The sequence below is a fragment of the Poromitra crassiceps genome (genome assembly GCF_964638095.1).
Source record: "Poromitra crassiceps genome assembly, chromosome: 1".
NCBI lineage: Eukaryota > Metazoa > Chordata > Actinopteri > Beryciformes > Melamphaidae > Poromitra > Poromitra crassiceps.
Genome location: NC_139623.1, coordinates 68,185,218 through 68,211,585, shown reverse-complemented (window position 1 = coordinate 68,211,585; position 26,368 = coordinate 68,185,218). Strand labels below are relative to the sequence as shown.

The window sequence follows — 26,368 nt, the reverse complement described above, 5'->3', positions numbered from 1 at the left end:
GGGTGAGGTTAAGCAGTTCTACCACAGAAAAATCCATAAAACTTTCACCCGCCCCAGAGTCAATATAAGCAGGAAAAGAATGAACTTTACCTTTCCAGACTATAGAAGTGTAGAATTATTTTAATTTGTTTTAATTTGATACGCACATTAATAAGGCTTAATCTGCATATCAAATATAGGGACACCACCCCGATTCATGTAGCTATGCATACATTTGCCGTAGGACACAATAAGAGCACCTCAGTGCTTCTCTGAAGGAAGTAAATTCTTCTTTTGGCGAAACGATTCCAAGCATCTGATTTTACTAAAATAATGTACAATGAGAGATGAATCATTACCTTCAAAACAACAGTATTTATTTCAAAATCATCAGCTGAAACATTACACTTTAGCCACCTCCTTGAGGCTCAAAACACACTGATTTATCAACAAATACCACATCAAAGGTTCACTATTTCATCACATTGAGTATAGATTGATTATACAAAGTCATAGGCTATATGCACGTTCAACAACGTTGATAAGACACGCCCGGTAGTTAACTCTGATAAGAGAAGGGGAAAAGAGAAACTAGACTAATGGAAAGAGACTAGTTTAAATCTTATCAAATCTAAGGTCATGGACTGCACCACACTCATTTCACCACACTTTTGTAAATAATCAGGAATCAGCTTACATTCTGAGACGGATCCAGGCTATGGCAGGTCACGTGGTCACCGTGTCCGCTATACGCCGTCGCTCAGTAGCAAGTCTGCTTCTCTCTTACTCGGTTGAGAGACAGCCGTCTCTTCTGGAACTGCTGGTGGAGGATGCGGCTCAGACAGTGGGCCCGACAGGATGGACGGTCAAAAGGCCTTCTGTTAGACGCCTATTGAAAACGTTCACTCTCTTTTCTCTTGGGTCAAGAGAAGAAAAGGGCCTATACTTGTTTTAACTTCTTAAGTAAATAAACCGAAAAATAGGGAAAAGATATGATACTTTATAATCGCGAGATGTCTCTGGCTTATACAAAGATCACTTTCTTTAAGCTATAAAATTAAATCGAAAACAGTGCAAGCAAGTCGGGGCTTATCTCTCAGGTCCGCGGCCGCTGGATGAACGAGAGATAAGGCCTGATAGTGTGTTCAAGGGGGCTTGTGAATCAACCCCCGTGTTCCTGTTCCATTCAGTTGAAGAGCACTTCTCAGTGTGTCAGGGTGTCATTATGTACCCCAAAGTAATATGCAAATTAGCTGGGCTGTCCCAAAAACCCTGCACAGATCACTTTTAACCAATTTTGAACAAAAATAGCCCCAATTCTCCAATTTTCCCCATCCAAAATAGAGTCAATCACTTCATGTTACATATGGCTTGCATTCCTGTTTATAGGGCATTAAAAACACTATTCATCAAATGAGTTATCACTTTTAACAATCTTCCTGCACAATCTGACAAATATGAAGACACATTATTGTTATTCAAACTCATTCAAAGTGGCTAATTATGGCTCTCACATACATGGCAAATAGGCCTAGCCTACATTTAATTTGAATAAAATAAAATAAAACATCCTTCACCACGTTTCTACCTGAAAAGTTACCATGCGGCGGTGTGTTTCATTCTCCACTAGGTGGCACCATAGCTCCACCCACTAAAATATAAAACTTGAGCAAAATTGTATCTTTGGATATAGAAGCCCGTTTTAGACTAGAAAAGCATGCTTTTGCTCAAAATTTCCTATAACAAAAACCTTTGTTTTACAAGTAGACACAGTTCATTCATACTTGTCTATCATACTAGGTTTTCATAATGACTTCTGGAGACAAAGCCATCTGGCATTCCTGTATAAGGTCAGACGTGTATTGAGTTAAGCAAATCACTCAGTCCTTGACAGAATGCCTGATTTAACACTCCCCTGAAACTGGGCTTAATCCTTTCTGTTGTTGATGTTCCTTTGATGATAACGAAGTCAGGAGTCTGGCATCGTCCCAGGAGATAGAAGTCAGTTTCTTGTTATTACGAAAACAAAAAGAGTGTGATTTATAACGCTGTTTTCACCAAGTCTGGTTTTCTTTGTCTCTAGAAAAACACTGGCATCTGAAGATGGTTTCAGAGGCCACAGTCATATGGAAGCACAAAATTATCACAAATGATAATTTTAACCAAGAGTACCCAGATTTCTTACATATCCCCCCCCTTGGAGAAAGAAAAGCGCTCCTTGTACGCTTCTCCTGTCTCCAAGGTCGGCCTCCCGTAGGCCTCCTCTTGGTTCAACAAAGACTCACCACCAGCCGGTGGGAGTCGGTTATTCCAATGACTCAGCAGTGACTCCTCACCAGCCGGTGAGGAGCGGTTATCCCAGGGATTCAGCAGACGCCCCCCACCATCCGGTGAGGGTTGGTCATCACCTTGGTACAGCAGAGACTCCTCGCCAGCCGGTGATGAGTCGAGCGTCCCTTTGGTAGCAGACCATCTGGTTGAGGCCCTGGGGTTGCAATGGTGGTTGGTTGAGATCATCCAGGCCCCAGTCTATGGTCTTGGACCCAACCTTAGTCCAGGATCTTCCTGTGGGGAAAAGAGCCTGGTGCAGTCCCTAACTAGGCATATGGTCTAGAAAGCAACTGTTTGGAGTTTTCTAAATGGAAAAAGGGTTCAATCCCCTAGGGGGAGGTATAGGGACCTCAAACTGTACATCGTCATCGCTCATGTCGAGTACTGCGGGAAGTGAGTTACGGCGGAGCTCGTCTGCTGCGGGGTTTAGCGGACGTTCTACATGCAGGACTTCAGGCACATCTCTGTTTCTCCTGCGAAAAATTGCCGGGCCGTCTCTACGGGCGTTGCATCTGTCTATCTGGTATTGCATGGCTTTAAACTTACGCCGAGTTATCCAGATACCAATGCGCCGGGCTTTAGTCTTACGGCACAGTCATACGGTCGATGAGGTGGAAGAGTGAGAGCTCGATGCTTGCTGAAAACCTCCCCCAGGTTATGATACACAGCAGGTACTAACGTCAGGTCCGGTGGAGGAGAAGGAGAGGGCAAACAAATAGCATCAGAGACCAAAGCAGATTTTAGACAATTGGCATGACAAAAAGAGCTCCAACTCCTTATAACACCTGCTCCCCAGTCAATGTGAGGGTTATGTTTCAATAACCAGGGAAGACCCAGAAGCAAACGGGTGCCAGAAAGCTCTCCTACCAGGAAACTGATCATCTCCTGATGATTACCAGACAGGTGGAGGGCCACAGGCACAGTCTTCTTGGTTACAGTAAATAACAGTTATCCATTAACAGCATTCACCTCTGTGGGAGTCTCTACATCAACAAGGGTGAGGTTAAGCAGTTCTACCACAGAAAAATCCATAAAACTTTCACCCGCCCCAGAGTCAATATAAGCAGGAAAAGAATGAACTTTACCTTTCCAGACTATAGAAGTGTAGAATTATTTTAATTTGTTTTAATTTGATACGCACATTAATAAGGCTTAATCTGCATATCAAATATAGGGACACCACCCCGATTCATGTAGCTATGCATACATTTGCCGTAGGACACAATAAGAGCACCTCAGTGCTTCTCTGAAGGAAGTAAATTCTTCTTTTGGCGAAACGATTCCAAGCATCTGATTTTACTAAAATAATGTACAATGAGAGATGAATCATTACCTTCAAAACAACAGTATTTATTTCAAAATCATCAGCTGAAACATTACACTTTAGCCACCTCCTTGAGGCTCAAAACACACTGATTTATCAACAAATACCACATCAAAGGTTCACTATTTCATCACATTGAGTATAGATTGATTATACAAAGTCATAGGCTATATGCACGTTCAACAACGTTGATAAGACACGCCCGGTAGTTAACTCTGATAAGAGAAGGGGAAAAGAGAAACTAGACTAATGGAAAGAGACTAGTTTAAATCTTATCAAATCTAAGGTCATGGACTGCACCACACTCATTTCACCACACTTTTGTAAATAATCAGGAATCAGCTTACATTCTGAGACGGATCCAGGCTATGGCAGGTCACGTGGTCACCGTGTCCGCTATACGCCGTCGCTCAGTAGCAAGTCTGCTTCTCTCTTACTCGGTTGAGAGACAGCCGTCTCTTCTGGAACTGCTGGTGGAGGATGCGGCTCAGACAGTGGGCCCGACAGGATGGACGGTCAAAAGGCCTTCTGTTAGACGCCTATTGAAAACGTTCACTCTCTTTTCTCTTGGGTCAAGAGAAGAAAAGGGCCTATACTTGTTTTAACTTCTTAAGTAAATAAACCGAAAAATAGGGAAAAGATATGATACTTTATAATCGCGAGATGTCTCTGGCTTATACAAAGATCACTTTCTTTAAGCTATAAAATTAAATCGAAAACAGTGCAAGCAAGTCGGGGCTTATCTCTCAGGTCCGCGGCCGCTGGATGAACGAGAGATAAGGCCTGATAGTGTGTTCAAGGGGGCTTGTGAATCAACCCCCGTGTTCCTGTTCCATTCAGTTGAAGAGCACTTCTCAGTGTGTCAGGGTGTCATTATGTACCCCAAAGTAATATGCAAATTAGCTGGGCTGTCCCAAAAACCCTGCACAGATCACTTTTAACCAATTTTGAACAAAAATAGCCCCAATTCTCCAATTTTCCCCATCCAAAATAGAGTCAATCACTTCATGTTACATATGGCTTGCATTCCTGTTTATAGGGCATTAAAAACACTATTCATCAAATGAGTTATCACTTTTAACAATCTTCCTGCACAATCTGACAAATATGAAGACACATTATTGTTATTCAAACTCATTCAAAGTGGCTAATTATGGCTCTCACATACATGGCAAATAGGCCTAGCCTACATTTAATTTGAATAAAATAAAATAAAACATCCTTCACCACGTTTCTACCTGAAAAGTTACCATGCGGCGGTGTGTTTCATTCTCCACTAGGTGGCACCATAGCTCCACCCACTAAAATATAAAACTTGAGCAAAATTGTATCTTTGGATATAGAAGCCCGTTTTAGACTAGAAAAGCATGCTTTTGCTCAAAATTTCCTATAACAAAAACCTTTGTTTTACAAGTAGACACAGTTCATTCATACTTGTCTATCATACTAGGTTTTCATAATGACTTCTGGAGACAAAGCCATCTGGCATTCCTGTATAAGGTCAGACGTGTATTGAGTTAAGCAAATCACTCAGTCCTTGACAGAATGCCTGATTTAACACTCCCCTGAAACTGGGCTTAATCCTTTCTGTTGTTGATGTTCCTTTGATGATAACGAAGTCAGGAGTCTGGCATCGTCCCAGGAGATAGAAGTCAGTTTCTTGTTATTACGAAAACAAAAAGAGTGTGATTTATAACGCTGTTTTCACCAAGTCTGGTTTTCTTTGTCTCTAGAAAAACACTGGCATCTGAAGATGGTTTCAGAGGCCACAGTCATATGGAAGCACAAAATTATCACAAATGATAATTTTAACCAAGAGTACCCAGATTTCTTACATATCCCCCCCCTTGGAGAAAGAAAAGCGCTCCTTGTACGCTTCTCCTGTCTCCAAGGTCGGCCTCCCGTAGGCCTCCTCTTGGTTCAACAAAGACTCACCACCAGCCGGTGGGAGTCGGTTATTCCAATGACTCAGCAGTGACTCCTCACCAGCCGGTGAGGAGCGGTTATCCCAGGGATTCAGCAGACGCCCCCCACCATCCGGTGAGGGTTGGTCATCACCTTGGTACAGCAGAGACTCCTCGCCAGCCGGTGATGAGTCGAGCGTCCCTTTGGTAGCAGACCATCTGGTTGAGGCCCTGGGGTTGCAATGGTGGTTGGTTGAGATCATCCAGGCCCCAGTCTATGGTCTTGGACCCAACCTTAGTCCAGGATCTTCCTGTGGGGAAAAGAGCCTGGTGCAGTCCCTAACTAGGCATATGGTCTAGAAAGCAACTGTTTGGAGTTTTCTAAATGGAAAAAGGGTTCAATCCCCTAGGGGGAGGTATAGGGACCTCAAACTGTACATCGTCATCGCTCATGTCGAGTACTGCGGGAAGTGAGTTACGGCGGAGCTCGTCTGCTGCGGGGTTTAGCGGACGTTCTACATGCAGGACTTCAGGCACATCTCTGTTTCTCCTGCGAAAAATTGCCGGGCCGTCTCTACGGGCGTTGCATCTGTCTATCTGGTATTGCATGGCTTTAAACTTACGCCGAGTTATCCAGATACCAATGCAAATCACGAGGACGGCCACGCAAACGATCGCGATGGCTATAGCGTCAGGAGTCCCCCAGGAGTTATCTGTGAAGTTGGGGCGGGACTTGTCGCGTCGGTTAATGTCGACCAAGACACTCTCCAGGGGGGTTAGGTCTACCATTTGGGCACCTTCATATTGAAGGAGGGTAAGGGTCTTGGCGTCCAGACAGAGTGTGTGCTTACTGAAGAACTCAGAGATCTCAATATCACCCTCGTATTGCTCAGGGTCTAGGTGATACAAAGCAAGTTCGTCAATATGCAATATCGCGTTTGGGGGAACATCGACCCAAAAGGTCTGGTTGGGCAGTCGAACGCGCGTCTCTGTTTCATGTTTATCATAGGTCAGAGTAGCTTGTGAGGCGGGGGTGTTTACAAGCCAACTGTTCGCTACAATCTCTGCCTGGGTGCTTGTGATCTCATACCTTGGGGTAATCGTGGCTGGACAACGTGACTCATCAGCCATTGGTTTAAGACCACAGACACCATAAGTAGTATCTCCAACAAAAGGCTTACTCGGGCACAGGTAATGTATCTCCCTTGTCAAGGTACACATGTGTAGGTTTGGGGCTAAATATAAGTCTGGACTCTCATCATGGTATGCGACGACTGGGGGGGTACGCACTCTAACGTGTGCATTGCTGTGCCAGGACCCAACATTAACGACGTCTTTTAATCTATATATATTCATTGCTTCTATGATGGGAAGATTCAGCAGAAAAGCAACTTGTCTCCTCTCCGGCTCCACCCAAATCGGAATGGCACTTCCCAATGAGTAGGCGAGGTGAGCCTGTAAGGGTGATACAATTGACGACGTTGCTACCGCAATGATGTTTTGAACCATTGATAAGGGCACCAGATAAGCGGGAATTCTCCCCATCGCCAGACTATCCATGCTTGAGGCAATTTCTCTTAGCATGTCACCCATTAGCATATTTACAACCTGGGTGTGGGCAACGTCTTGATTGACTACTGACAATAGTTTGTTAACGCTCTGCATAGTCTTGTTAAGTTGAGTAGTGTGAGTATTCAGGACAAGAATTGTGCCTTTCAGGGTCTGGCCTACAGTCTCCAACTGTTGTTCCTGAACATTCATTTGGTCAAATATCTTTGGTATCTCTTCATGTAACTCCCCTATTTGGCGTCTTATGGTCGCTATACTAATGGAGTTTGCCGATGAGACCCCCAAACTAAACAAGGATCCCACAGCTGCTGCTGCTGTCAGCAAACCAGCCAGAAACCGTTTGGACCGTGTGGAAATAGGCTTGTGACCACTTAACTCAGACTGTGTGACGGTGAACTTCTGGAGCTGTTGTAGCATGTGGGTGGTATAAAACTCTGCATGTTTGAGTACATCTCGGGTCCAGTGCACCCCTGCCCAACTGGTCAACCCTGCCGTAGGCCTCAGATGTTTCCTTGCAACATCACCTGGATTTAGTCGAACAAATACTCTCTGAGTATGGATTCGACAATTTGTGATAAGCAGGCCGGGTTGGTCCCGTAGCACGATGCCGGAATTAGGTCCTGGTTCAATGGTTTCCCCGCGGATGAGGACCAGGGGCAAGCAGACAGACATCAACATGCACATCCACATCCTGACAAAGCAAGCACATGTATACAAAGCAATCATTGGTTAAGGATGCATCATGCAGTTGGATTATACTTGTCTTTATAATAAGATTATACATTCCATGTGTGGCAGCAGTCATGACTAGAAGGTTTTCTTCCTTGCGCATGCCAGACATGGTAACACAAAAGTACATTAATATAAAAAGAAAAAATCTAAATCAATCAATCCGTCTCTCTTGCTAAGTTGTTGGGGTCAGCTTACTATTGGTCCTGATCAATTCTTTTCTGACTGAGTCTTCTCCCCCCCTCTTCATAAGTGACTGAAACCTTCCTACCAGTCAGGGGCATCCCTGTGAGGGCGGATTTGGTTACGGTGTGCCCACTTGAAAATGGGCTCCTTCTTTCCCTTCTGGATTTTCAATCGATATACGACAGGGGAGAGCTTTTCCACAATCTCATGTGGACCTGTCCATCGAGCCATTAGCTTTTTGGCCATCTTTCGAGATCCTCTGGGTTCTCGCCCAGTGGTTGGTGCGAAGATGTAGTACCATGCCTTGTCTCCTACCTCGAGTTCCTTGTGAGAAGCCTTGCGGTCATAGAAAGCTTTCCTGCCTTCTGCGCTTTGGTCAAAGTTTTGCTGAGCAAAAGCAAAGGTGGCTTTTAACACATTCACTGCCAGCCGTTTTTCAATACTGTAGTTAGCTTCTGCCAGAGGTTTTTTTTGAGGATTCTGGCTCATTTTACAAGAGCAGAGGATTCTTTTCTGCTTGGACTTTGTGAACACAAAGTTCACAAAAGTACTAATAGAATGTGTGCTTTCTCTGTCTAAAAGAGTTAGTTTGTAGAGTTAGTAGTTATGTAGATATTAGCCGTTGAGTACAGCATGGTTTCAGAGATTTTCAGAGAGTTTTGAGATAAATGGATTTTTAGAACCACCTCACGTGCCTGTGATTATGGGTGCCCTTGGGCAAGTCTGTATACTGTATTGTGTTTGTGTGTGTGTGTGTGTGTGTGTGTGTGTGTGTGTGTCTCCAAACTCCTCCCTCCTTAGGTGTGTCTCTGGTGGCTTTGCAGTGTTTTGTCACAGGCGAGTTTCTGTTGCCTCACAGATCCCCAAAAAAGAGAGGGGAATCGCAGGAGCGGGGAAGAGGAGAGGAGAGGCGAGGGGGGGGTTAGACATGGGAGAGAAATTCCTTCGCGATCCCCTTCTTCCAATCTTGAGGCGTACTCCGCTCTGCTGCTGCTGCTGCTGCTGCTGCTCGTCTGTGCTGCTGCTGCTGGCGGCGCGGCCGCTCTCGGGCGAGTCTGGATTACTGTAAAACGGGCTCGTTCGTTTCTTGGGGTGTCGGTTGAGAGCTTTGATGAAGCTTTTGCGATTCTGGTCTTATTTATTATTATTTATGCTCAAAGGTACTCGAGTGTGTGTGTGTGCGCGCGTGTGTGTGTGTGTGTGTGTGTGTGTGTGAAATCGAAAGCGTTTTCGCCAAGCCATTTCCTTGAGAATGGCTTCCTCCCGCGGCTGTTTTTGGTTGGCTTTCTCTCTGTCGGGAGAGCACTGTCGCCACTTAGTTGGTCGGTAAAATAGATTATACACATTCAATACTTCCAATATTTTTATAGGAGACGTGGGGGGCATTGATCCACGTAGCACCGTCAAAAAAAAAAAATTTTTTTTTTTGACGTCTCAACTCGTCATTGGCAGTGAACCGTTGGATTGTGTTTGACGAGTCAACTCGCCATTGGCAGTGAACGTGTTAAGTGCTCTTTCAAGTCTGTCACGTACTGATGACTCGTGTAGGCGGTGGCTAAATTAGCCTCGCCGGGCTGGTACAGTATGTGCAGCGGAAGTGTCATCTGTCGCCCTGTCATCATTTCAAATGGGGAGATCCCCGTTGTCGCATGTGGAGTAGCGCGGATTGCCATCAGCGCCAGGGGCAGTTTGATGTCCCAATCTTTGTGGTTATTAGCCACATACTTTTTCAGTATGGTTACCACGGTTCGGTTCGCTCTCTCCACCTGGCCAGAGGCCCGTGGATGGTAAGGGATATGGAACTTGACTTCCACCCCTAGCATTCGCCAGAGTTTCCTCATGACATCGGCCGTGAAGTGTGTTCCCCGGTCTGAGTCAATACGCGAAGGGAGTCCGAACCGTGAGAAGACATGGTTCATGAGCAAGCAGGCGGTCATCTCTGCTGTGTCGCTAGGTGCTGGCAGACATTCCAGCCAATTTGTGAAAGCACATGTGACTGTGAGGAAATACTTATTACCTCTGCTGGACTTTGTTATTGGTCCCACCCAATCAATTTGGAGATCGGACCACGGAAAAACAATCCCTCTCTTTTGTAAGGGTGCTCTGTGAACTGGGTTTGTTGGTTGAAATTGACAACAAACCAAGCAGCCTTGGATGTATTCAGCAACATCTTGCTGCATACAGGGCCAGTATGCTACTTGTCTCAGTGCTCCATATGTCGCTTTGACTCCTCGGTGGCCTGCGGGGGGCACATCGTGCGCATGGGCTAACATCACCCCCCTCTGGCTCCTCGGAACCACGAAACAACAGGAGTCGGGGTCCTTGGAGACATGAACCAAAAGCCCATCCACCAGCTTCAAGTCTGCCCTAGCGGCAAACAGCACCCGCAGGTCCGACCCCCTGTCCAGATCAGCCGCTGAAAGCGTACTGCCGGAGTCCGGGGTCAGGTGTGAAATCATGGCAGGTATGGCGTCGTCTTGCCTCTGCAACGCCACCAGGTCGGAGCCCGTAAAAGCGGGCTCCACCGTCGCCGAGCACGGCCCATCCTCCTCTGCTACCGTCGGCATAGCTGCCTGTGCCCTGGTAACTACACACACAGCGTGGGTTGGGAGGGAGGGAAAAACCTGTTGTTCAAAAGACCAGGGCTCGCCACAAATGGCTCCCTTCTTTGCCAGTTCATCGGCCTCGTCGTTCAAAAGTTTGTCTATGCCCGGGGTGCGTGAATGACCTTTGACCTTTCGCCAGTACAGCTGCATGTCATGGTGCTCCAGCATCTGATCGCACGCCATGAACAGCTCTTTGTGTTTGACTGGCTTCCGGCTGGAAGTGACAAAGCCGTTCCGACGCCAGTGCGTCAGGTGGAGAATAAATGACAGCCTTGCATAATTGGAGTCTGAACAAATCACAAACTCCTGGAGGCCCAACTTGACCGCCGTCTGTATTGTTATGAGTACTGCTGCAATTTCAGCGTACTGAGATGTCTGTGGTCCCAGCATAAACTGTTGGGGTGGGCCTGGCTTGCCCTCCACCCAAACTAGTCCTACCCCCGCCTGCACCTTGCTCTCATGGTGGTAAGAGCAGCCATCTATGTAGGCCGTGCACAACGGCTCGCACACATCTGCGTCAAAGTAATGATTACGAGAGTGTTCTGCGACGGGCGGTACCCAGGCCATGGGTAGGCCGCTCAGGGGCGTGGCTGCGAGCTCAGAGTCAACGCAAGACTGACAAGCTGCCAGGCCTGTGCCAAGCGGCAGCCTGTTGTTCTGTGCGTATTTGACTTGGACGTCAAAGCTCTGCAGTGACATCATCCACTCGCGCGTTGGTTACTGTTCCATCCCGTAAACGTTGACTGTTAAGGAACACCACGGGCTGGTGACAGGTTTCTACAATGACCCTCTGTCTGCCTATGCCTTACTGCCCACACTGTGGACAATAATGCCTTCTCACAATCTGAGAACCGGCGCTCTGGTGACAGTAGCGTCCTACTAGCGTATGCAACTACCCGTCTGTCTTTGTCATGCATCTGGTATAAACCAGCACTCAGGCATTCTCCTGAAAACCCCACTTCTAGGTGGAATGGCTTTGCCTCGTTTGGGTAGACCAAACAAGGAGCGGAGCATAGCCGAGCCTGCATTTCTTTCATGGCCCGCTGTTGGGGTTCTCCCCAAATGAACGGCACCTCGTTCTTGAGCAACCCTGTCATTGGTCTCGCTATGTCAGAGAAGTCCTCAATGAACTGACGTGAATAGTTGTATACCCCTAGGAAGCTTCGCAGTTCAGAGATGTTGGAAGGAGTTTTGATGTTCAATAGTCCCTGGACTCGGCTAACCTGAGGCTCCACCCCCTCCGCTCCTACTGAGAGGCCGACAGAGTTAACCTTGGTCTGGGCCCATTGACATTTGGAAAGAGAGATCTTAGCTCCGGCCTGAGTGAGTTGCCCTAACACATGGTCGATCTCCTCCATGTGGCTCTTGAAGGTGGCATTTCGCATGAGGATGTCATCGACATAAATCAATGTTCCTCGCTCGTTAGCGTCAGGGCATGCTTTGTTCAGGAAGATATTAAACTCAGCAGGCGAGTTGGAATACCCAAAAGGACAGCGAGTGAAGGTGTACTGCCTTCGCGCAAATGTGAACGCCAGTTTATGTTGATCAGCGATGTCGACTGGAATGGTCCAGAATCCGGAGGCTACGTCAAGCGTGCTGAAATAGCGCGCGTCTCTGACTTTCGGCAAATCCTGTTCTAGTTGAGTCATGGGCCACCTAGACAAAGGAACCTGCTTGTTCAGCTGTCTATAGTCTATTGTGACGCGCCAGCTGCCATTAGGCTTCAAGACTGGCCACAGAGGGGCGCTGTAGGTGCTGTTACACAGCCGGATAATGCCCTTGGTCAATAGCCCATCTATGATTTCCTGTACAGGCTCATAGGATGCCAAAGGTATCTTGTACTGTCTGACGTATGCCGGTGGGGCATCTGCCGAAGTTGGAATACGCACGGTGTGCAGATGGGTAAGGCCGCAGTCAAGCGAGTCTTTTGCAAACGACGGTCCATACTTTGTCAACACACTGCGTAGTCCTTCTCGTTCTCCCTCAGTCTGAAGTGCATTAGCCTCTAGTACTACGTGTTCTATCTGTTCTAGGAACCCCACATAGGGCTCACCCACTGTGTGGTCTGTCACTGTTTGGATGTTAAGCACCGTGGGCGCCACAGGGGGGCTATCCCCCTGTTGCAAAACAGTGTCAATAACCATTCCCCCCTCGGAGGTGAGGTCAACACGACAAACAGTGTCAGTCCCCAACTGAGTGGCTGGAAAGACTGCTACCGCTCCTGACGGGAGCGTGAAGTACGCGTCTGCATTAGTTTGGCAAGCGGCCCCCAGAGCAGCCTGTTTAAGAGGCATGTCCTTTGGCAGGGTGCCTATGACAGGAAGCCGGAGCTCGAAGTCATGGAATGTTGTACTGACCAACCAGCCTAGAGACGTGGATTTCGGAATCACTACGTCTTCCACAGAGGTATTCTGAACCAACAAGTAGGTGGTCCGATTCGGGACCTCCACCAAAGGTGTGGCCTCCAGAGAGAGTCCTAGTTCAAAGAACACAGGCGATGGTTGGAACACTGCCCGATGATGTTTAAGGCTCTGCCCAGGCTGTATTTTCATCCTAATGGAAACGTCTTTGGTCCTTGCTGGAACCACAACACCTTGTTCGTTAGACACTAGGCAGGCCTGGGGAATTGTCTGTCCTGACCTCAAGTTGGGCAGGCTAACCGGGTCTTGGTCTAAAGGTGCCCCAGTCAATGACCACAGGACTCCATTGATCAAATCAATCTGGGTTCCTAGTCTAACTAATAAGTCAGCACCGACGTAAACCGAGTGCGCCAGGTCTGTCACAACCAGGAAGTAGTGTGTCAGCTCCCGATGATTCCATTTCACTTGGAGGGCACAAACCCCCATTGCAGTTGCCACAGTCGTTGGTGTGGGATCTAATGGGAAACGGGACGTTTTTGTTTCAAAAGGCAGGACTCCCCCTTCTTTTTTCAAGACCTCAAAAAGTTCCAAGCTGATGGCTGACTTGTCGGCCCAAAGCGCCAAGCCCACATCGTAGACAGGCGTCTCCTCTAGGATGATGCCATTCAGCACCCTCATATGGGAGGCGGTGTCTGATACACTGAAAGCACAGAGGAACGTGTCCCTGGTAGACCCCAGATAGTCACTTTCCCCAGGTTCCGGGGAGTTGGGCGGAGGCCCTGGGGGCGCTGTTTCAGCGTCAATGACACAGCACTGGACCTGGGTTGTGTCCCTGAGAGGGTCACAGAGAGGTTCACGCACCTGCGCCCAGATGCTTAGGTGCTTGAAATCAATCAGTGGCTCAAAACGGTTCAACAAATCTTTGCCAATCAAGAGTGGGATTGTGTCCAGGGGCGACACATACACAGGATGTGTCAACGTCATCGGACCAATTTGGAAATGTATCAATGTCCTGTAAGGTAAAGTGACCCCCGTTGTTGAGTAGGCTTGTACATCTAGGGAACATGCCTGCAGTTTTAGGTCCCGATTTGCTCGCCGAGAACGGGCTCTGAGCTCGTTAAAAAGCCCTTGAGACATGAGTGTTATGTCAGCGGCAGTATCGAGAAGGGCCTCGTAGGTTAGAAGGTTCTCTAACCTGGTAGATATGTAAAACTTACGTGCCACTCCGCGTTCAGTGAGGCGGCACAAGAACTGATGGAAAGGCGGACTCCCTTGCACGGACGACACCTTGCGGTTGCGAGCGTCCGGGGTCTGTCCCAACTGCACTACCAACACCGCACTCTGGGGAATTGGCTTAGACTCCACCCCTCCATCAAACTCTACCAAAGGGGACCCTCCCACCTGGGGCTGAGATGGGGTGTTTTCCGGTTGGCTAGTTGGCTTTGACACCTGGTCATTTCTAACCGGGGAGTCAGGAGGAGGAGGATCCTCTCCCGAGGACCCACTAAGATACAGCTCCTCACTGGACCCTACCGTGTCTCCGAAATCTCCATACTGCTCCCCCGTGGAGATTGAGGTCACCGTATAGAGATTAGCTTTTTTTTCTTTTTGTTTCTTTCTTAAATTTTTCATGGCCAGTGCAACAACGTCAAGGTCCTCCTCAGAGAGACCCAGTTGTCGAGCCTTTGTGGCAATGCGGTAATCAGACTTGTCTGATGTTTGGGAATTATCATTCCGATTGGTCCTAGTGTTAGAGGACCCATCGTGACTCGAGCGATCATTAGAAGATCGGCGGTCACTCTTTTGGTTGCTATCATTACTGCGATGAGAGCGTTGATCGCTATTGTTGCTCTGGTCGTCTCTCTCATCATCAGAACGCTTACGTTCGTTATAGAAGTTCTTCTTTTTCTTATATCTGCTCTTTTTTCGGCGGCCATTGTCATCTGTATCCTGCTGGGGGGAAAAGTTATTTCCCCCCCCTTGTTTGGGACCAGACTTATGACTCTGTTGGTTGGCCGGGGCCGAACTATCTGGGTTGGTCTGTGAGTGGGTTGTAGCCCCCTCCAGCTCCAAAGGTGGGTCAGACGCGTTCACACTAAACAATGTGGGCGTGTCTGAGCCTCCTTGCCCAGCTTTGGAAGCTTCAAAGCTTCTTACGGCAAGGCTACGTAAGGCCTGTATGTTTTGCACATACGGATCTGCTAGAAAGAGCAACTTACTGCTTGTATTGGGATGCAAATTGCTCATGTATAGCGTTCTGAAATGCACATCATCCTCCATATTTGGTTGTGTGCACGACCCAAAAAAGGCGCGTTTTAAACGTTGGTAGTACGCATTGGGGTGTTCCGCACGTTGTTGTTTTACTGCCATGGCAGCCATTAAACCAGTTTTGCCTCTGGACTCACCGTATTCAGTAGTCAAGGCCAAACAGAGTGACTGCCAATCAGATAACACAGCTTGGGGCTGACAGTGCAAGAACGACATAACATCGCGGCTGCTTGTTATTCTGACCAAATACAGTCTGTCTGACACAGATGTGTATCCTAGCCTATGGAGATGAAAGTTCAAATCCTCGACATATGAGACAATATCATTACAACCCGCTGCAGTTGGCTCGAATTTTATGATTGTCTTAGCCACTTTGTCTAAGTCTCCACCCGGGCGATGAAGCGTCACGTGGGGAGTCTGAGAGTCTGAGACCCCCCCCTAGTCAGAAAAGAGTGGTCTACTCCCGCCCCGTGAGTTGGACGGTCTGTCCCCGTTTCGGGGTCAGACCGAGAGGGAGCAGGTGGGTGCCTGAGCCGCTCGGATACCTGTAGGCCTACAGGTGTATCAGGTTGAAGTAAGTCTGTCCCTGGGGACCCACGTGGTGTGCCACTTGGGTCTACAGGGGCAGACTGTCTATCCTGCCTTCCCTCTTTGGCTAGCATCAGCTCCTTCTGAAGGAAAGCTATATGTCTCTGGGAGGTCGTCTGATATTCTGCATATTCCTTTGCTTGGATTTGGGCATCCCTCTCGAGGTCAGAGTAGTCTCTTCGAACACGGGGCAAAACTATCTCTAGATTGTTGGTACTGACTTTGCCATTTCATGGTTTCACTGGCCTGTTGCTCTTGTGAGGACCTAGCTAACATCAACTCTTGCCGGTCCTCGTCTTGACTCCTTTTAAATGAAGCTATTTTTTCTAGAGACCTTTTTAACAAATCTTCACTCTTCTCTAATTCATCTTCTGCAGCTGTCAGCTTTGTTTTAGTTTGTTCTAACAATGTGCTGTCGGGCGCTAGCTGCGCTGACGATTCGCTGGGGGAAGAAACATTAGCTTTCAATTGGGAGATCTGTTCATCTCTATTAGCAACTATGGTTCGACTCTGCTCTAGCTGAGAACAGATCTGTGTGTTCTCCTCTTTTATTTTAGCAAGGTGATGTTGTTGCTTGAGAACTGTAGCTTGTAGTTTGAGAGTTTGTTTGGCAGCTGAAACAGCCTTCTGTGTGGTTATTTTCAGCTTTTCTCCCATTAATATGAGCATTTCACTCATAATCTTCACAAGCTTCTTGTTCTCTTTAGTGGCCCTGTTCGGTCTCCTTAATTACTGTTTGTAGTTTCTCGTTCACCTGTGTCTCAGGGTACTGGCTACATTCGGTGGCAAATTCACCCATCGACTCTTTAGTCAATGCTTGTATTTCGCCGGTCAACCACTCAACATAGTCCATATCTGCTATTGTTTCTGGTTAGACAGCGCAAGAACGGTTCACCTGTGCGCGGGAAAAGTCGTCCACTGCAGCCGGGTGTTGGGTACGCAGCTGTGAACACCTTGTGTTAAACAGTGGTTAGTGACACTGAACAGCTGTGTTTATACTACTCACTTCAAATCGCTTCACTCCTAGTTCTGATAATTCGTTTGCGTCTTTGTGCAACAACAGGCTGGCAACGTGGTGTTCAAATAACCACAATCGTAAAAGCTGTTATAAGTTGAGCTAATCGAGCTCAAAGCACAATTCTATTCAGCTTCCGGATTGTGATTATTCAACCAACAGGTTGTCTCAATGATAATAGGTCACTGATTGCACACACAAAGACCAAATAAGAGAGGAAAAACTTTTATTTTTAAACTCCTCTATTATTTCAGCAAGAGCTATATGCAATTGTCTGTTTGAGTTTACACCACTGTCTCATGTCACACCACTATTCACACCAGCGTTGCCAGACGTACGATAATTATCGTATTTGTACGATAATTTCGACCTCTGTACGATGTACGATCAATAATCCCAAAATCCCCCAAATGTACGATAATTTCATCATTTTGTGACACTTACACGAATCCTACGTCTATCACTCTATCTGTTTATACAATCATCTCTTCAAACAACATATTTGCAGCCAATACGTGCCGGGTGTTTTGTTGTTGTTGCAACGCAGGCTGAGATCACAGTGTTGAAAGATCATGCCAAGTCCAAAAAGTAGCCTATGATCAGCCGCAGTACCCCCGACTTTGGCGCGCCGAAGGCGCGCCGCGCTGGGGAGGGGGCGTACGATAATTTCACTCCAAAAACGATAATTTTGACCCTCTGGTACGATAATTCAACATTTGCCATCTGGCAACACTGATTCACACAATCGTAAGTGTTTCCAGCTTTATTGAGTCATTAACTGTTGCGGTACCTGTCATTCATTCCTTTACTGGGGAAAAAGAAAAACGACAGACAACGCACTCATTCGTACACAAAGTTATTTCATGCTTTGGGATGCATCTGTTAGCACAAGCTACTGTTTAGCCTTGAGCTAAGTGCTAGCCACTGGCATGCTAACTTGTAAACACGGCTTCAGGAAGTGCACCCTGTGAGCTGTGACGCCCTATAGGCTCCACCCCTCGATACACGCTCAGCGTTTTGCTTTGCTCTGCTTAGTCGCTCTCTTGACACGCACGGCAACGTATCGCTGTAGGTTCCTTCAGTCAGTCTGAGTTAACTTGTCACGGCCAAAATGGTCGCGTCTGGTTAAGCAGACGGAAACCGAGGCCTCTCTGTTAGATCGTGGTGATCGGGAGAGAGTATTTATTTAGTAGGCTAGCTAGACCTACTAATTCTTTTGGGGAAAAATGGCTAAATTAATCACCAGACAAACGTGGTGATTAGCCAAAATTTTACCCAAACAGCTCTTTTTAAATAGAACGGGCAAACGCGCCTATTTGTGGCAAGTCTGTTTATTATGGTCAATACCAAATCTGGGGTTCTAGACGGCTTACGCCGTTACACCCAGGGTAAGTTTGCATATGCGAGTGGGGTTATAAACCACACCAAACAATGTTTTAAAATGATCAGGCCGACAACTGTTTGGAAAATACACACTGCTTCATCATGACACTGCTTTGAATAATCAACCACATTGCTTTGAGAGTAATCAATGGTTCAAAACAACACTGTGTGAATTTAAGAACATAGCCTTCATCATCACACTGCCTTGAAAATAATCAATCACACTGTTTTGACAAATCAATGAACCACACTGCCTTGAAGATAATCATCAACCCATAGCATTCAGCCACCTGGAAACGATTCTGCTCAACGCCTCGCGCGTTGCACCAATTATGTAGAATTATTTTAATTTGTTTTAATTTGATACACACATTAATAAGGCTTAATCTGCATATCAAATATAGGGACACCACCCCGATTCATGTAGCTATGCATACATTTGCCGTAGGACACAATAAGAGCACCTCAGTGCTTCTCTGAAGGAAGTAAATTCTTCTTTTGGCGAAACGATTCCAAGCATCTGATTTTACTCAAATAATGTACAATGAGAGATGAATCATTACCTTCAAAACAACAGTATTTATTTCAAAATCATCAGCTGAAACATTACACTTTAGCCACCTCATTGAGGCTCAAAACACACTGATTTATCAACAAATACCACATCAAAGGTTCACTATTTCATCACATTGAGTATAGATTGATTATACAAAGTCATAGGCTATATGCACGTTCAACAACGTTGATAAGACACGCCCAGTAGTTAACTCTGATAAGAGAAGGGGAAAAGAGAAACTAGACTAATGGAAAGAGACTAGTTTAAATCTTATCAAATCTAAGGTCATGGACTGCACCACACTCATTTCACCGCACTTTTGTAAATAATCAGGAATCAGCTTACATTCTGAGATGGATCCAGGCTATGGCAGGTCACGTGGTCACCGTGTCCGCTATACGCCGTCGCTCAGTAGCAAGTCTGCTTCTCTCTTACTCGGTTGAGAGACAGCCGTCTCTTCTGGAAGTGCTGGTGGAGGATGCGGCTCAGACAGTGGGCCCGACAGGATGGACGGTCAAAAGGCCTTCTGTTAGACGCCTATTGAAAACGTTCACTCTCTTTTCTCTTGGGTCAAGAGAAGAAAAGGGCCTATACTTGTTTTAACTTCTTAAGTAAATAAACCAAAAAATAGGGAAAAGAGATGATACTTTATAATCGCGAGACGTCTCTGGCTTATACAAAGATCACTTTCTTTAAGCTATAAAATTAAATCGAAAACAGTGCAGTTAAGCAAATCACTCAGTCCTTGACAGAATGCCTGATTTAACACTCCCCTGAAACTGGGCTTAATCCTTTCTGTTGTTGATGTTCCTTTGATGATAACAAAGTCAGGAGTCTGGCATCGTCCCAGGAGATAGAAGTCAGTTTCTTGTTATTACGAAAACAAAAAGAGTGTGATTTATAACGCTGTTTTCACCAAGTCTGGTTTTCTTTGTCTCTAGAAAAACACTGGCATCTGAAGATGGTTTCAGAGGCCACAGTCATATGGAAGCACAAAATTATCACAAATGATAATTTTAACCAAGAGTACCCAGATTTCTTACAGAAGTCTGTAGCTGTGGTAGTGGAGAGGAGGAGTGGCAAGAGGTCTGGCCCATCTGTAACCTCCTTTTTACAGAGGAGCCTGGTCGTTTCCCGGACGCATAGCACAATCATTTATATAATGCCCTGCTTTCCCGCAGTAAAAGCAGGAATTATCGCGTCTCCGATTGGCAATGCGCAGCTTTCCCATTTGCATGGGCTCTGACTCGGGCATCTCCGGAAGCTGTCGGGCATCTCCGGAGGTTTTCGGAGCTCGAGACGGAAATGAAAAAACAGCCGACTCCCGTGTAGGAGACCGGCGAGAGGAAAAAGTGGAGCGAGCGCTTGATCTCTCCCTCCGACGTTCACGGAGCCTGTTATCCAGACGAATGGACAGAGCAATGAGGGAATTTAAATCCTCTGTCCCCTCTCGAGCCGCCAACTCATCTTTCAAGGACTCGTTCAGACCGCACAGGAATACCTGTTGGAGTGGCTCGTCATTCCACTCGCTCTCCGCCGCGAGGGAGCGAAATTCAATCGCGTATTCTGCCACGCTACGAAACCCCTGGCGAAGCGACATGAGTCGTTTGGAGGCCTCGTTACCCTTAACGGGGTGATCAAAAACTCTCCTCATGCTGTCGGTGAAAGCATTGTAAGAGCGACACTCACAGAGTTGATTTTCCCACACTGGCCGTGCCCAGTCCAGCGCCCTCCCCTTTAGGCTGCCGATAAGGAAGGCTATGCGGGAACGATCCGTAAGATACGCCCTGGGTTGTAGCTCGAACACCAAAGCACACTGGAGGAGAAAGGAGCCACAGGTGCCGAGGTCTCCGCCATAACGCTCCGGCATCGGCGCACGGGTCTCATGGTGATTCCCAGGTAAGCCACTTTCAATTTGCACACCGTCAGCTTCCCAATTTTCTTGGTCCTGATGGGTAGCCGCACTACTAGGAGTAGGCATCTCACTCCGTAAACGAGTCAAATTCACATTTACATCTCTCATACCGTCTAGGACCTCTCGTAGTGCCTGGTCGTGCTGCCCGATCAGTGCGCCCTGGTTGGTAAGAGCTTGGCGAAGTGTCTCCGCATCTGCTGGGTTCATTTTTATGGCTCGGTTATTCTGTCACGACAAACAGAAGAACCCAACCAGACACGGACACAAGTTAGATGCCAAAACTGAGATTGTCTTTTAATAAGGTTTTCAAAAGCCAAAAAGTAGGCACGAAGGCCAAAAGGTAAAGTCAGTGGTGTGCGTAACGACGCAACAGTGGTGTCCTGACGAGGCGTGAGTAAGTAGAGCAACAGGTTCCCATGAGGCACAGGTGGGCAGCAGACAGATGGTTGACAGGCACGTCCAGTAGACTGGTGGAGAGAGAGATAGAGCGATAAGCAAAAAGTCGAAAAACAGAAGAGCTTCCAAAACAACAAAAAACCGAACTGACCTCTAAGTTAGTGGCGAGATGGCCGCACACTAACAGACAATAACCGAGCAACGAACAGGAGTCCCAGCACAGTATATATAGGTGCCTGATTGTGGGCAGTTCTGCCTGATTGCTCATGCAACACACCTGGCCTCTCAGGAACCCAGCCTAATCACACCACACACACACACACACACAGGGCAAAAAAGGAACAGATTTAGACAGCACTCATGACAAAGGCAGAGGAAAGGACAGAGCATGCAGAGAGGCAGTAAAGCAGAGGAAAGGACAGAGCATGCAGAGAGGCAGTAAGGCAGAGGAAAGGACAGAGCATGCAGAGAGGTGGTAAGGCAGGGGAAAGGACAGAGCATGCAGAGAGGTGGTAAGGCAGAGGAAAGGACAGAGCATGCAGAGAGGTGGTAAAGCAGAGGAAAGGACAGAGCATGCAGAGAGGTGGTAAGGCAGAGGAAAGGACAGAGCACTCAGAGAGACAATAAAGCAGAGGAAAGGACAGCACGCAGAGAGGCAGTAAGGCAGGGGAAAGGACAGCATGCAGAGAGGCAGTAAGGCAGGGGAAAGGACAGCATGCAGAGAGGCAGTAAAGCAGAGGAAAGGACAGAGCATGCAGAGATGCAGTAAGGCAGAGGAAAGGACAGAGCATGCAGAGAGGCAGTAAAGCAGAGGAAAGGACAGAGCATGCAGAGATGCAGTAAGGCAGAGGAAAGGACAGAGCATGCAGAGAGGTGGTAAGGCAGAGGAAAGGACAGAGCATGCAGAGAGGTGGTAAAGCAGAGGAAAGGACAGAGCATGCAAAGAGGTGGTAAGGCAGAGGAAAGGACAGAGCACTCAGAGAGACAATAAAGCAGAGGAAAGGACAGCACGCAGAGAGGCAGTAAGGCAGGGGAAAGGACAGCATGCAGAGAGGCAGTAAGGCAGGGGAAAGGACAGAGCACGCAGAGAGGCGGTAAGGCAGAAGAAAATTGGCATTTGAAAAGAGCTTAGGATGTGTAGCTGGAGCTTTCTCCTCTCTTCCTTGGCTCTGAACTAGATGTGAGTGCTCCTCTCGTCCCTGCGGGGGCCAGTCGCCTCTCTTACCGCCATTATTTTCAGTGCTTCCCGACACCCCGTCTTCCCACCTCTGAACCTGCGATGTGATTGGCTCCTGGATGCAGCAGTACTAGTCTCCAGGGCGTGCCGAGTCGAGACGGGAGGAACATGGCGACATGGCAGCCGCTGCTGCTGCAGAACAGCAGCTGAGGAGAATGTGCCTGAAAGTCAGACTCCAACACACTAAATATATACAGTATATATATATATATATATATAAATATATCTGCCTTAGATGACTCTCCACCATATGACACAAGATCATCGCTAGACTGGAGGATCGCCTAATGGCGTCCTCACCTTGTAGTGAGTATGAATATAATACGGGGGAATTGTCACTTAACACGTTCACTGCCAATGACGTGTTTTTACGTCAAACAAAATACAACGGTTGACTGCCAATGACGTGTTTTTACGTCAAAAAAAAAATCGATTTTTTTTTTTTGACGGTGGGACGTTGATCTAACCCTTTTACGTCTCCTATACCAATATTGGAGGTATTGAATGTGTATAATCTATTTTACCGACCCACTGAGTGGCGACATGTCTCTCCACAGTAGAAAGAGGCGAGCCAAAACTGGAGGGAAAAGCGCGAGGAAGCCGTTCTCATACAGTAAAATGGATGGCGAAAACGCTTTCACTTTCGCGCTGACGCACAGCGGTGGCAACGGTGGGGGGTTCCAAGAATAGACTGGATGCACACTTTGAAACACGCACCATAAATAAGCCCAGAATCGCAAGAGCTTCATCAGAGCTCTCAACCGGACCGCCAAGAAACGAGCGAAACCCATCCAGCGAGCCCCATCCAGACTGCCAGGAAGCAGCCAGGCAGCAGCAACTCGTTTGTCACAGACCCGCTGCAGAGCCAAGGAGGGCGGAGGAGAACGCCCACGGAGGGAGGAGTTGGAAGCAGAGGGGGGTTTCCTGCTGTTATGGAGGAAATTACTGTTCAAAACTATTGTTTAGATGTCTGACGTCTTACTGATGCCAAAAATGAATGGTTAAAGTGACTGTTCTATCAAATTTCACAAAAAGCCGTTTATCTCAGAATAAATTTCCAGACGCTGAAACCATGCTGTATTCAACTGCTAATGCTTACATAACTACTAACTCTACAAACTAACTCTTTTAGACAGAGAAAGCACACATTCTATTAGTTCTTTTGAGATATTGTGTGTTCACAAAATCTTAGCAGAAAAGAATCCTCGGGTCTTGAAAGATGAGCCAGAATCCTCAAAAAAACCCTCTGGCAGAACCTACCTACAGTAAAAAAAAAACGGCTGGCAGTGAATGTGTTAACCAATGGCTCGTAATGAGGACAAAACATAGTCATCGTCATATTCAACTTAGTAACCAGCAATAAATAGCATCGTTTAATCCATTAATCTTCTTCTTTCTCCCAGTAAGCTTAATTTTTTCTGTCCTGTGCCTGTGTCCAATAGTGTATTACATTGCATTATCATTGCCTCCATTATTTGCAAGACTAGCCTTGGTTACATTCAGGGCTTGAAAAATCACATGTGAATCGCATCTGTCATAACTTGTATCCCCTATGCGCACTTCTAGCAAACATAGTAATCCTTTCAGAGAGGCTGGAGTATGTGAAGTGGCAGTGTGGCTCTGATGATTGTGATCCCACTGTAGGTAATGCTTTGGCCATCGAGGAATTTAAACGCGCTCTACGGCTGAACTCGTAAATCACGCTCGCTAGAAAGCATCAGCTAAATGTGTCAGATGTAATGTAATGGCGGCTATTTAAGCCGGCCAAATGCTCTCTCTCTCTATTCCAGACAAGCTGTGATGTGGTGCGGCCGGGGCTCGGCTCCTCCTCCTAAGTCCAACCGCTTAAATAGAGCTGGCTCGTTAAGGCTGCTGCTTAGCATCACGGGCACCGTAACAAGCTCAGAGATTTGTGAGAGTCCGTAAACGGGCAGCAGCAGATACATGGAAGAAGGAATATTGGGAGAAAAGGGAACATGGAGGGAGAGGAAGCCTAGGCAGGTTTATTTATATAGCACATTACAGCAACAATTCAAAGTGCTTTACATAAAACATGAAAAGCATCGAGACAAAGTGAGAACAAGCTAAATGCATTACATTAAAAGAGTCAAATCAAGTCAAATAGAGACATATTTTTACTCCCTAAAGGAACATGCCATCAAGAGTAATCCATTTCACACTGGTTACAACCACCACTGTCAAACAGTGTACGATTGAGTGCACCTTACCTCTTCAAACAGAGGTAATCCCAACTTAAAAAGAGCTTTTGTCTGCCTCACCTGACAAAAAGATGTATAGCGATGTAACTTTCAGAGAGTGAACTCCCTGAATGGAAACATGGCGAGCACCCTCTTTAAATGTCAGCAGCTCCTCAGATGAGGCTTGACGGCTCCAGGCGCAGAAACAACCAGAATAACAGCGTGCGCGGAGAGGAGCTTTCCTATTGTTCCCCCGTGGCGTGGCTGTCTCCCTGCAACAAAACTCTCTGTAAACACACGCCGTCCATTCCTGCTTCCCCGCCAGCTGTCTGACAATTTGTTTTTGTCAATCTCCGTCTGTGTGTGTGTGTGTGTGTGTGTGTGTGTATAAACAGGTCCAGCTCTCCCTCTACACGTACCTGTCGTCCGAGTTCATTGGCACCGCCACCATCTACACCACTATCCGCCGCGTGGGCACCGTCCTGCAGCTCATGCACACGCTGAAGTACTACTACTGGGCCAGCAACCCGCTGGAGTGCAGTGGAATCACTCCCAAAGGTCTCGGTATGTTCATACACACACACACACACACGCACGCACACACACACACACGCACGCACACACACACGCACACGCACACACACACACACACACTCGCACACACACACACACGCACACACACGCACAGTGAGTGTCACCGGTGTCAAATGATCGTACTCCTCTCTCCCACTGTACTCCCACTAGCTTACACCCATCTAACATCATACTGTATGTAATGTTCAGGAGGTCAAACAAATAGCAGTAATAGGAAAGCTAGTTTTAGCTATACTAGATCCAAATTATTATTTTTGAATCGACGCAATAATCTCATCCTTTACACACTTGTTATTTTCTGTCCTTAATGGCTGTTGAAACCCTGTGTGAAACTGCTCTAAAGCAGTTAAATCCCTGTGTGAAACTGCTCTAAAGCAGTTAAAACCCTGTGTGAAACTGCTCTAAAGCAGTTAAAACCCTGTGTGAAACTGCTCTAAAGCAGTTAAAACCCTGTGTGAAACTGCTTTAAAGCAGTTAAAACCCTGTCTGAAACTGCTCTAAAGCAGTTAAAACCCTGTGTGAAACTGCTTTAAAGCAGTTAAAACCCTGTGTGAAACTGCTCTAAAGCAGTTAAAACCCTGGGTGAAACTGCTTTAAAGCAGTTAAAACCCTGTGTGAAACTGCTCTAAAGCAGTTAAAACCCTGTGTGAAACTGCTTTAAAGCAGTTAAAACCCTGTGTGAAACTGCTCTAAAGCAGTTAAAACCCTGTGTGAAACTGCTCTAAAGCAGTTAAATCCCTGTGTGAAACTGCTTTAAAGCAGTTAAAACCCTGTGTGAAACTGCTTTAAAGCAGTTAAAACCCTGTGTGAAACTGCTTTAAAGTACCGTAAATTTCGGACTATAAGCCGCGGCTTTTTCCCCGTTTTTTGGCCCCTGCGGCTTATATAACGGTGCGGCTTATCTATGGATTTTTTCAGCAAAAATAAAAATAAAAAACGGAATTCTCTCTTCTTTAGCACTCTTTCTAACTATAAATCCACTTCTGTTTTAATTTCCTCTCTTGCCCTCTTTTCACCACACCGCGGACACTGTGTGCACTGTAAAAAAAAACACAGGTGGTGTTGTGTTATGTTGTTTTGTTGAAATGTTAATAAATGGGAGCTTCCTCAAACAGCCATCTCTTTCCCGACAATCCCCTCTGTGCACGAACCCTTACATATGGTAATTAAACATTAAAACACAATAAAAAAAAATAAAAAAAAACATTAAAACACCTGCGGCTTATAGTC

General features: G+C 46.7%; 1 protein-coding gene across 1 annotated transcript in view; it reads left to right on the top strand.

The window, feature by feature from the left end:
- LOC310782492 (neurobeachin-like) overlaps window positions 1-26,368 on the top strand; it is a gene marked incomplete at its 5' end in the record, with an annotated part of 447,634 nt that overhangs the window by 256,685 nt on the left and 164,581 nt on the right. Inside the window, one exon of the mRNA XM_083643165.1 lies at window positions 24,940-25,108. Within this exon, the coding sequence (XP_083499291.1) occupies window positions 24,940-25,108 (169 nt within the window). The remainder of the gene's footprint in view (window positions 1-24,939; window positions 25,109-26,368) is intronic.